At 33.2% G+C, this 13039-nt stretch overlaps 2 protein-coding genes across 4 annotated transcripts; both read right to left on the minus strand.

Moving 5' to 3' along the window:
- Nucleotides 1–4790: 4790 nt before the first annotated feature.
- LOC112510866 (protein FATTY ACID EXPORT 2, chloroplastic-like) lies at nucleotides 4791–5219 on the minus strand. The gene has a single exon (XM_025116214.1). The coding sequence runs from the start codon at nucleotides 5217–5219 to the stop codon at nucleotides 4791–4793; it is 429 nt and encodes a 142-aa protein (XP_024971982.1).
- A 4663-nt stretch (nucleotides 5220–9882) lies between these two features.
- On the minus strand, nucleotides 9883–12759 carry LOC112511495 (protein FATTY ACID EXPORT 2, chloroplastic-like). 3 transcript variants are annotated; one of them, XM_025117132.1, is made up of 2 exons: nucleotides 12680–12759; nucleotides 9883–10798 (listed from the first exon to the last, which is right to left on the minus strand). In XM_025117132.1, the coding sequence occupies exon 2, from the start codon at nucleotides 10785–10787 to the stop codon at nucleotides 10047–10049; it is 741 nt and encodes a 246-aa protein (XP_024972900.1). In that variant the 5' UTR covers nucleotides 10788–10798; nucleotides 12680–12759; the 3' UTR covers nucleotides 9883–10046. The 3 variants fall into 3 exon arrangements, with proteins under 3 accessions (XP_024972900.1, XP_024972901.1, XP_024972902.1); XM_025117133.1 differs by having other exon boundaries at nucleotides 9883–10779; nucleotides 12680–12736; XM_025117134.1 differs by having other exon boundaries at nucleotides 9883–10774; nucleotides 12680–12724.
- Between the last annotated feature and the right edge of the window lie 280 nt (nucleotides 12760–13039).

The following is a 13039-nucleotide window of genomic DNA, read 5'->3' on the forward strand; positions in this document are numbered from 1 at the left end:
ATACTCAATTTATTAAAAACATAAAGCATTCTCTGCCCTATCTCTATAAGATAACTTTTATTAAAGGAATAGAATTTTATAATTATTTTATTATATAAAATAAAAAATAACAATTGTGTGCCATATAATTATAATGTATAGAAGAATCTTTGACAATAGTAAAATATTTTTAGAAGAATTTTCTGTGGTTGTTATGCTTGTAATTAGGGTGATTAAAATCCCGACCAACCTGATCAATCCAATGCGAAATAATTTAATTTGAAGCAATCTAATGTCTAATCGAGTTGTAAAATTTTCAAACCGTAGGTATTGGGTTGATATTAGGTTGCTATTATTTGAACCCAACCTAACCTAATGAACCCGATATCTTTTTATTTCTTAAATTTAATATGATTGTTGAATTTCTATTATTATATATATTAGACAATTACACTATCACGTACGCTCTTCTTATACACATATTTTTAATATATTCACATCTCTATATAACTCATTGTATATATGTTCAGTAACTGTGAACCTATATATGTAACTTGAGAAAATTAATTGAATGTGATATATGTAAAAAATATGGATACGTTGTATCAAACGGTTGATGATGAAAAAGAAATGATGGATAGAGAAATAACATATTAAAAGTTAGAAGAATTTTTTAATATACCAAAGTATCAACCCGACTAACCCGATCAACAACTCCGTTTTGGTTTGGGTTGGGTTGCACTTTTGTTTGGATTGGATTGAGTTTAGATTTTTCAAACCGTAAGCATTGGATTTGATTGTTCAAATGTCTTCAACCCGATCAACCCAACCCATGAGCACAACTATTGGGTTTTACATAATCATAAAATTAATATAAAACATATGTTTCAATCAGTATTAATGTGTCATTCTATATTGATAAAAACAAAATAAGACGTTTTTTTGTTTACGGGTAGAAAGTACAAGTATGCAAACATCTATTCGGATTAACAAAACCGGAAAACCAATTTGGGGCCAAATTAAACCGAAGTTGGCATGTTTGGTTCGTTTTGATTCTATATTTTATGAAAAACTAGTTTTCAATTAGCTTCTAGGCTTTTTTAAAATGGGATTTTTCTTCTAGTTTGGTGTTGCCTCACACTGAACCGAAGCGAACAAATGAACCAGAAGAAATATAGTAACAAAAGCAAAGATAGTCAAATTAAGAGGATTATTTCAGAGATTTTTTATGTCGATGCGTCTGTTGTCGATAATGATATGATAATTATCTGATTTTGCATGTGACAATGATTTGATAAATTGAAGACTTTTTATAATGTGAATCATCTAATAATTATGTGATTTATGTTGTGATAATCGAAAACCAGCGATGATCACGTCTAGATTCATCACTCTCTATGTTCATTATGTGTTTTTGTTGTTATAATAATGTGATAATTATTTGATACCGGTTAACAAACTTTTTGTATATAATTTTAGAGATAAAGATGTCATGAAAATTACAGATAAATATGAAATCACATAATTATTCTTAATTAGTTTATTTTCTTTTAATTTTGATTATGGATTAAATAATTTTGAGATCCATAAATATTCTCGCATTCTCGTAAAATAGGAATGTTCTCGTTTAAGCTTTTATATATATAGGTGGAGGTTCAAACGAGAACCCCTGTGATTTACGAAAACGCGAGAACAACCCAATAATCTCAAACTTTTTTAATTAATAAATTAACTTTTATTATATATAAATAACTTAATAAGGACAATAATGTAATTAAGTAATTTTTATAATTTTTATTTTATTTTAATTAACCATAATTATCTTTTGACGTTCCACGTTTTACTCTTGGTAGTTATCTTCTTCTTCTCGTTAACATCTTTTCTTCATATCACACCTCTATCACATAAGTATCACACTCATATCATATGATTATCACACCCATATTATATGATTACACCAAAATTTGAACTTATCAACCAAAACGATAACCCAAGTGATGTATAACAGTGATTATCACACCCTTATCACATGATTATCACACCCAAATCACATGATGACACCAAAATTTTAACTTATCAACCAAAACGTTAACCCAAGTGATGTATAATGGTGATTATCACACCCCTATCACACTCATATCACATGATTATCACACCCCTATCATATGATTATACCAAAATTTTAACTTATTAACCAAAACGATAACCCAAGTGATGTATAATGGTGATTATCACACCCCTATCACATGATTATCACACCCATATCACATGATTATCACACCTAGTATAATCCTAACCTATTTCGTAACCGTTTTACTAGATAATGATAARACTAATGATAATAATGAGTGTTTAAAAGATAATGATCGTGTTTAAAAGATTTGCTGATATCATTTCCATTATTACCCTTTTAATTTTAAATTTTTTTGAATCTTTTTAAATTTAAATTTAAATTTTAAAAATCTTTTAATTTTATTTTTAATCACAATATGAGGTTATTGGATTGTTCTTGTGTTCTCGTAAATCACAGGGGTTCTCGTTTGAACCCTTCCCTATATATATATATATAATTAAAACATTTAGTACATGTATTAAAATAATATTTATTTCTCATTTTAAAGTTTTTTATTAGTGGCAATATAACAAAAAAAAATTTCTCTTTCACATAATTATTTTATTGAGTTCTCTAAATTTGGAGAACTTGACACTAGGGGGGGTGTATCGGGCGGGTCGGACGGGTTCGGGTGGGAAAATCAAAAACCTGATCGGATTTTGGATATGAAAATCAAGCCCCAAATTCTAGATTTCAAATTGCTTCAGGTTCAGGTTGGTCGCTTTTCGAGTTGATGTCGGTCGCTTTTCGAGTTGACGATGAATTCAATTGATAAATCAATAGTATACTTAAAAATTAGAAAAAAACACGACCAACTAAGACTTTTAGAATTTTCAAAAGATAATTAGATAAATAAGTATATTTATATAGTATTTGAAATATATATGTATATATATTTCGGGTTTTCAGATGGCCAAAAATCAAACCCAAGCTGAACCCGAATTTTCCCCAAAAAGTCGGTTTTTGGGTTTCCGAATTTTCGGATTTCGGGGCATTTGGGTTTTACCTTATTTATGGTTCGGGTTTGAATTCAGATTTCAGATAATTCGGATTTTGCACACCCCCTACGTGACACACTCTCTTTTACTTTCTTCATCTTGAAGAATTTGTTCGAGTTAAAAATTTGCTAAAAATTCCCAAAAAAACATTATTTTATTTATTTTTAAAAAATCTATTAGAAATGATTTTAAGGATAGAATCGTAAATTAATCATTTACTTTTAAAAATGAACAGTTATTTAACAATTAATTTTGGGATGAAAGATATTGAAAATAGTAACAAATACCAACACTTTAATTGAGCACTTGCATGAGTGTCTTCTTGGTCATTTGGCAATCAAAGGATGAATTATAATGTTTTGTTATGTTGTTTCCCACTTTGTTTTTTGTTTTAGTGCACAAACTAACAACACTTTACCATACTTTCTTTGCTTTAATAATCACTTAACTTTCTTTTAGTAATCTTTCTAGAAATGTTGATAGAAACTGGTTTGAGCTTAACTCTAAAGGTCAAAAGTACCAGGAGGTCCCAGGTTCAAATTCAAAGGGGAATAAAAATCCCCTTGTGGGTACGAAGGTTAAAATGCGGTGACTTCGGGATATCTACAAAGCAGGTGGTTGCCTTGGGATTAGTCGGCTCGCATAGTGGGTTGGATATCCAGGTTAATAAAAAAAAACTATAGATACACATAAGTCAGGGTTGAGTTCATGTAAGATCAAACTATTTTAGTGAGATCAATTTTTTACACTTGAAAGTTTATAACAAAACACTGTGAAGGTAAAAAAAATCTGAACCTTCACAACAAAAATACTGTGAAGGTTACCTTCATAGTGTTTATTGTGAAGTTTCAACTGTAAAAAAATGGTGTCACAAAAACAAGTTGGTCTCTCATGTGATCCTAAGTCTAAGTCCCAATGACTTGGAATAAAGACAAGTTTTAGGCAACACCTTTAATTGGTGGTAAATTGCCCAATTTTCCAAATTAGTCCAACTTCGTATCTTTCCGGCATACTCCTTGCTTATGGGGACATTGATCTGAAGCTCGAGTGCGGTCCGTGAGCCGTTTTTCTTCTCTACGATGACGAATCAATTGATTTAATGGAGGCATAGAATATTTTTTTCTAACATGTGCGGGATGCGCTACATATGTAGGATTTTCAACATATCTTCTCAAGGTGCATTCAGTATGCAGGATATGACAAAATATAACAAAACAAAAAAAAACTTGTTAGCCCATGTTTGATATTAGACTGGGACAGAACATAATTGAGCAAGACAAAAATGCACCAAGAATTTGATCACTGGATCGTGCTAACTCCATATGAATCAGTAAAAATCCGGCTCACACCCGGTCTTTGGACCCTTGGCCCGCTTAGAAGTGGATTCAAACCACTGACACAAGGAATTTCGCCCCATGAAAATAGGTGGAGTTAAACCAATCCTCGATACTAATGGGACCAATCAAGCCAAATTACCTATTTGTTTGATCAACAAATCAAATTATTAATCCACATTTTGTATCAATTTCATGTAAGCATACCCATAGTGAAAAACCATAATGAACAACAAAACTACTTCACATTCCAACACAACTCCATAAAATTGTGCACATTATTCAACAATTTATTCAAATAAACTCGAACACACGTAAACGAAGTTACAACGTACCAAAAAAACTAAAAGTCTCGAGTCCAAGAACTTACATATTTGAATGGAGACTACGCATGACACCATGTAGGTATCCTTCGGTCATTATCAAAGAGACAATGAACATCATACCCGCCGGAAAAAGCTTGCCAGACTTTTTAAACCGCAAACCCGTGACTCCCAAAAGAGCAGCTGATAAACCAAGTCCAATACACGAAGCGTATACAGGTCTCATTGGAAGTTGTGTGTAAACGTAGTATAGTAATGCTGCCGATATGCCGCCAAAGATTAGAGATTTCTGGCTACCGGTCTTTAAATAACCCATTAGTCCACCAAAACCGACTAAGGCGGCAAAACCGAGTGTTAACCTTTGAGACATTGACATTGCCATCTTTTTGGCCGTCTCCACCACTATTGCCGCCCTAATTGTTAACTGAAAAACTGACCAAAAAGATAGTTGAAATATCCATCGTATATTCATGATTATTTAATGTCATTCATCATCACCACAAGGAAAACCCTAGCGTGTGTGAACACATATGAATAATTTGTAAAGTCGGTTTATATATGCATCTTCAAATAATTTTTTCCGCAATGGATTCACATATGAACCTTTCCTTCTCACATTCTCACGATATTCAGCTTTTTTATTTGAAACAACCCATAAATTTAATATTTTGTATCTCTAATACATATCAAGCAAAACAAATTTAAACTACACAAGCAACATAGTAATAGAGTTTATAAAGCACAATCGAATAGAACTGTGGAATCAAAAAGAACTGTAAAATCGAGAGGAATCGAACAGGACTTTGGAATCAAGTCGGCATTGAACAAGATTGTGGAATCGTTTTGGACATTGGAATCGACGACCAATGTTTTGGAGTGTGGAAGTGTGGAATCAAAAGAAGAACCCATTTGGAATCAATGACCAAAGTTTGACCTAATTGTTGTTTTTGTTCGTAGACCAACTAAAAGTCTAAATAGCCCACACAAAACAGAAGTCCAAAACATTTCAGTAATTGTGGCCACTATTGTGGGGGTCCAAAATGTGGTCATTAGCGGTAATTGCGATCGGTAGCATTACAACGCACATCGCCCGCTATTTTGTGTACCACCGCTAAGTGCGATGGTGCCCGATTAACTACATAGGTGTTTAGTGACCTACATAATGGTCACTGAGTTGGAAGGTTAGTATAGTTCGAAGTATAGTGGCCAAAAGAATAATAGTTACGAAGTAGGAAGTGTTGGTAACAAAAAAAAAATAGCAGTCACTAAGTTGGAAGTGTTGGTGACCAACTACTGTTGTCACTAGTGTTAAATAGTTGAAGCTCTTTACATTTTATCCATTTTTTTGAATTTTATTTATTGTATTTTATCTTATTTAAACTTTCACTTTATTGTCCTCAAAAATATTATTTTTATAGAATTTCTATATTTTGGTTAATCTATGTAATTTATTAAATATTAAAAAATAATATAGATCATGTATGAAATAAAAACTGGATATTAATAAGCTTCATATTTTGGTGTCATCTTATTTGTATTACCGAAAACTTTATAAAGATATATTTTGTCATAAAAATATTTATTTTATTATAAATTACATAAATTAATCAAAATATATAAAAGATATAAACAACTCGTTAAGGATAAATTGATCATTTTACTAGTCATGTCATGTCCAATCATGTCTTATCAAATATTGAATAATTGTTCTATCCGGTTTTATCATATTTTGGATACCAAATGCACTCCAAGGATTGTTTAGACATAAAATTATTATTTCTTAAAACTATGAAGAAGTTATAAAATTATAGGGGCCAAATTTGAATAATTTAAAACATGGATTTAAAAAAAATCCATGGCTTATTATCATATTCGAAATCACACTCTTACCGAAATCCCTGATGTCTCGTGATTTGGAGAGATTTGAAATTGAATTTTATTTTAATTTTATATTTGGTTTGAAAGATTTTCTGTATTTGAAATCCCATAAACATAAGATTTTGAATTTCTTCGGGGGTGCTTGATATATCACAAAATTTCGTAATATTGTATGTAATAATGTTTTAAAAAATGTTAAAAACATTTGTTTTGTAATAATCAGTTAATAAAAATGTAATTTAACTATTTTTATTTATTATATATATATATATATATTATAAATAATGGAATACAATTTTATTTCAAATCCTATAAACCTAATACATCAAAAATTCCAAATCTGGATCCCTTCGATTCTAAATCTCTCCATTTCATTAAACCAAATGAGCATCAAATGCTGTTCATTTGGTTTAACGGAATGTTTTTAAGTGATTTGGATATCATTGAAGGTTTTGGAATCAGAGAAATTTGGATTTGGAAGGGATTTGAAATATTTGGTTTATAGAATTTGGAATGAAATTGAATTCCATTTTTTATAAATAATTTATAAAACAAATTATAAAAATAATTAAATTATTTTTATATTAATTGATTATTATAAACCAAATGTTTTCAAACATATTTTAAAACATTATTACTCATAACTCCTATAAAATCTTGCTAAATATGAACAAGCGCCATGAGATTTCTACATCCACTTTTTTTGGATTTCAATGAAATCCCCAGATTTCAAATCTAAGCAATCTTTCAAACCAAACATGAGATTGGAATAAAATTGAATTCCAAATCCCTCCTAATTGGCTAATTGGTGAATCGCCAATCAAGTAAGAACATGTCGTTCAATCTACTCTCAAGAGAAATAACTCAAAATTTCAAATCTCGTAGATTCTTGTTCAATTAACTCTTCCTTACTCGTAAATTACTGATTAAGAGAAGAATGATGCATCAAACTTAATCTGTATCAGAGCTCATATCGGTTTCTTCTCGAATGTCATGCTCAACTACAACACAAGACTTGTTAGGTTAAGGAATTTAAACCGTCTATAAAATTGTCTGATCGTTCATTAATATTATGCCAACCGGCTGTTTGTTATATTGCATCTTATGATTTCTTTACTTGATAGCAAATGGTTCCTCTTTTTATTATGTAAAATATCAATTTGATAATCTAATATCTACCATCAATCCAGTTATCCCCTCCTTACTAGAAAACGAGCTTTTGAAACTCTTTAGTTTCATTAAAAGGGTGTTTGGTTCATAAACTGGAATTTGATGGAATTGAAATTCATCAATGAAAAATTTGAATATGAAATAATTCAAATGGAATGTTACTACGCGTTTGGTTGGTAGGAATTGGAATAAAATCTCAAAAAAGAACTGGAATTGCAATATGTTGGTATTAAATTGGCAACAAATTCTGTATCTTTTTCATATATTTTCTTTGAGAAAAGCATAAGTAATATACCCTTGATATTTTCATAGAATTTATTTGTAACAAATGTTTTAAAATATGTTAAGAACACTTGTTGTGTAACAATTAATTAATAAAAAAACCAACTTAATTATTTTCATAAACCATATATAAAATGAAATTCAATTCCATTTCAAATCTCACAAAACCAAACACACCAAAGACTCCAAATTCTTCAACAAAATCCAGATCTCTCAAAAACGTTCCACCAAACCAAAGAGCATGTACTATTTTGTAGTCCAAAATTTAAATGTACCTATTATATGAGGACTATAATTGCTAGGCACGGCAACAAGCGGGGACGGGGCGGATTTAGTAATCCCCGGTCCCCGACAGGTACGGAGATTAACATCCCGTCCCCAGATTATTTTCTGGTCAAACCCTGATCCTCGTCTTCGATCAACACCTAATTTTATATAGACACATGATAAAATAACAAAAATGCGGTCATTGACTCATTGTACTTGGTCAACTAGACATTTGTTATCATTGAGATAGCGATTCACGTACAGGGTCTTCAAAAGTGTAATGCAAGGAAACAGAGGTTAATGGCCGTTAGTCTTATTTTACGAATTAGCCGCTTTTAATTTATTGGAGTAATGATTATGATAAAAACTAGTGACATTCTTTTAAAAGTAAATCACATTTTCGTCCCTATGTGGGGTTATTAATGAAATTGAAGTTCAAACGAGAAGACAATCAACTCGTAAAAAACCCCAAGTTACATGTGATCACATGTAATACAAACATGTCATGTTGACCAAACATAGCACGAACGACTTTTCTCATGACCTTTGTCATGTTGACCAAGTCATCCGCGTGCTCTTGAACGTGTTGCATCACATGTGATTTTACTCTATAATCACATGCGATCTGTCCTTTCTCACACTTCTCACAAGTTGACCAACTTTTAACATATCCTCCATTCATATAGATACAGAGAGAGAGAGAGAACATACCTTGTGAAGAGGGTATCTAACAATGTGTGTTTTAGAGAGAGAGTGATCTAGCAATGTGTGTTTTAGAGAGAGAGAGAGAGAGAGAGTGAAGAAAGAAAACGAGGTAGGTTAGAGAGTAGGTGTTGAATTGATCGGTATTTATGGGAATATGCGCTTAGGTCAACGCTTGCACATTGCTTCTCTAATCATCTAAACCATATATATCTATGAGGTCAACATCCCAGCTTATGTTACTTATATTTGAGGATGGAATAACTTTTCAACATGTCCCAGTATGTGTTGGTACATTGAACATGACAAAAATAATAACATGACAAAATAAAGCTGAACAAAATAGGTGGAACGAAAATCGGAAAGATAGGGTTAGATAAGTAAATTACTAAACTGCACATATCAAATTAAAACCTAAAGCCTTCCACAATTCTCAACCGTCTAGTCCTGTCCCAGTTCCATCCACGTACCAAACACACCCTCCGATCATTTTACATTGTTATCTTGCTTATCATTTATTCTTTTACCAAATGTCACTAGTTTATCACCTCGCGGGCGGCTAGTTTTTCCGCTAACAGCTAGTTTTTGGACTAACAACTTACTTATCAGTTATCAATTCATTTGCTAAACATAGCCTAAGAACAAGACCTGGTCCGGTCCAAATGGGTTTGGACCAAAACCCATATAACCAAGACCCAGGTCTAAAAACCAGCCCTTGATACCAAGAAATACCATGCGAAGAACCAAGCCAAATTTACCTATTTGTAATATCAACAAATCTAGTTGTGACATCCTTTTATCAATTTTATGTAAGCATACCTATGGTGAAATGACCATAATAAACAACAAAACTGCTTCACATTCCAACACAAGAACTCCATAATATCCACATTATTCAACTATTTATTCAAATAAACTCTAACACACATAAACGAAGTTATAACGTACGAAAAAACTAAAAGTCTCGAGTCTAGGAACTTACAGATTTGATCGAGTACCATCAATGGAAACTGCGCATGACACCATGTAGGTACCCACCGGTCATTATCAGAGAGACAACGGACACCACACCGGCCGGAAAAACCTTACCGGACTTCTTAAACCGTGTACCCATGACTCCCAAAAGAGCAGCAGATAAACCAAGTCCAATACAAGAAGCGTATACAGGGTTCACCGGAAGTTGTGTGTAAACGTAGTATAGTAATGCGGCCGATATGCCGCCAGAGATCAGGGATTTCTGGCTGCCGCTCTTCAAGTAACCCATTAGTCCACCAAAACCGACTAAGGCAGCATAACCGAGTGTTAACTTTTGAGACATCGACATTGCCATCTTTTTGGGTTCTTTTTCACTATCGTCTGATGCTCCTTCACCGTCTCCACCACCACTGCCGCCCCAATTGTTATCACCTCCTCCACCACCAGTGCCACCAACGTCACCACCGCCACCAGTACTGTCGAGTGGGACTTCGGTTCCTTCTACAAAGTCAACAGAAAATGCAGTTGGAACTTTTTCAGGAACCACATTGATATTGAATCTTATCACACTGGAGAACCGGTTTCTAGACTGCTGTTTGATGTCAACTGGACGATATAGCAACGGGTTTGTAATGATGGTTGAATCTGTGGTGCCAACTTTATAGCAAGAAAGACAATTCTGCCTTTGGGTTCGAACTCGGGGATGATATTGAGGAAGCAAAAAGGAAGACTGGGAAATTGCTAAAAGCTCTCCTGTGCTGACCATAATGATGAAGCCTTGAGGACAAGAAAGAGTAGTAAAACAAACAGCATATAAGAAAACAAAAGCTTTACATATGTGATGGGAGCTAGTCCTTTGAACATGTATATTTAGTAGTATAATCATGAATTTGTTGGAGGGTTCTTTTTTTTTTTTAACAGAGCTAAACCTGGATTTTCATACTTGTAAAATGTTAAATTGGTATGGATTTTGTTGCGAATTAACATCAAATGTTGCTTGTTTTCAAGTTTAATGCCGTTTTTGATTGATTTTTCCCCCTTAAAAAGTAGATTCATTTGGTTTGGCTATAAAATGAATACATGATCGTGACTGTTGTTTATTTGAAAGCATGAAACTTTTTTTTTAACCTGGATATCCAACCCGCTATGCGAGCCGACTAATCCCGGGGCGACCACCTGCTTTGCAAATAGCCCGGAGTCACCGCATTTGAATCTCCGTGGCCACAAGGGGATTTTTATTCCTCCTTGGATTTATGAAAGCATGAAACTTGTGATAAAGAGAAACAGGAAATTGGTATAAAGGAATTGATAGTTAAAAGCTATATCGGGTAGATGTTGAAAAATCGATTCTTCTTCTGACACCAACAATGGAAGGCCAACTAAAATTTGGTTGCAGAAGAACTAGATTTATAGATGATCTTGAAAACCAACCTAAATGAGTTAAGCATCTAAACACCGATCCTTTACTCGACTAGGTAGCAGTTACAGATGAACTAGGTTTGCCCATATGTGATCTTGAGAACGAACCCATTTGAGCAATCTCTCTATATCTTCAGCCAATGCTTCCAGTAGGGCAGTTCAGACTTTTGGATCTAACCAAAATTCGTTTGTCTAATCGGTCTAAAAGGTAACAGTTAAACCATATTTAATCATGAGGATTCAATGATCATTTTATCATTATTCATTAGTTTCTCAAGTGTTCCCCTAACAAAATTCCATATACGACCCCTTGTCCTTGGCATAAGTAATTGTGTATGCCGACACTTTATGCTTACCTAGAACTTGTATACCCACCAATTTGGGCCAACGGTGCCTGTATTACTGGTAGAGCCCAATCTCCCTACCCTAGCGGTCAAGGGCTAAGAATTCAAATATCATCAAAGATGAGAAGTGTGAGTGAGTATTTGTTGTATATAAATATTATATGCTTCTTAAAAGAACTTGTATACCCTATAGTCCAAAAGAAAAGCCATATTTTAACATTGACAAGAATAATCGATTTCTCAACATCCATCTAATATAGCTTTTAACTATCTATTCCTTTATACCGATTTTATATTTCTCTTTATTACTTCAAAGAAACAACTCCAACAATCATGTATTTAATTTTATAGCCAAACCAAATGAACCTACAATTTAGGGAAAAAATCAAAAACTACATTAAACATGAAAACCAGATACATCCGATGTTACTTGGCAAAAAAATCCGTACCAATTTAACATTTTACATGTATGAAAATCCAAGTTTAGCTCTATTTGAACAAAAGAAGTTGCAATACTTTCTCAGTCCAATAGTTCAATCATCCAGCAAATTTATCAGTATACTACCATATCATACATGTTCAAATCAACCAAAACCCCTATCAAAATGTCTAATTGAACAATCCTTTTTTTGGTCGATGCAAGTAAGAAAATCGAAATCGAGCTTCTTTTTTTCTGTGCCAGAACAGTTCAATCATCCAACAGATTCATGATTTATATGCCAAATCTTATATTCAGTTCAACCAAAAGCACTTCAAAGTGTCTAATTCAATAATACACGAGTGTTTTTTTTGTGGCAATTTTCATATCTATTCAAATCAAAACACGAACTAGAACCAAAAATTCTACAAACATTCGAAATTTAAATCGATCTGAAGATGACTACGAATGAATTACCTTGCTTAGGTGCAGAAAAACCCTAGTTCCTTTCTCTCCTGCGATCGATGAGAACTATGGCGGTTAAACAGACTCCAGAATCCACTATCCAAATTCCAAATAATGAGATGAAGAAGGCCCACATTGTTGGGGCCAAAAGCCCAAGTACTTTATTGGGCTAATTAATTTTTGGAGTTCATTAAAAATAGGGGTGTTCAAAAAAACCGCCGGACCGYTCAAACCGGTCGAACCAAGTCAAACCGGACCGTTTTTGGCGGTTTGAGCGGTCTGGCGGTCCGGTCTGGTTTGAAAAATAGCCGAAACCGGGCGGTCTGGTCGGTTTGCGGTTTAGACTTTTTTTTGGGCGGTTTGGACCAACCC

This window comes from Cynara cardunculus (genome assembly GCF_001531365.2).
Source record: "Cynara cardunculus var. scolymus isolate 2C chromosome LG 4, CcrdV1, whole genome shotgun sequence".
In the NCBI taxonomy this organism is placed as follows: Eukaryota; Viridiplantae; Streptophyta; class Magnoliopsida; order Asterales; family Asteraceae; genus Cynara; species Cynara cardunculus.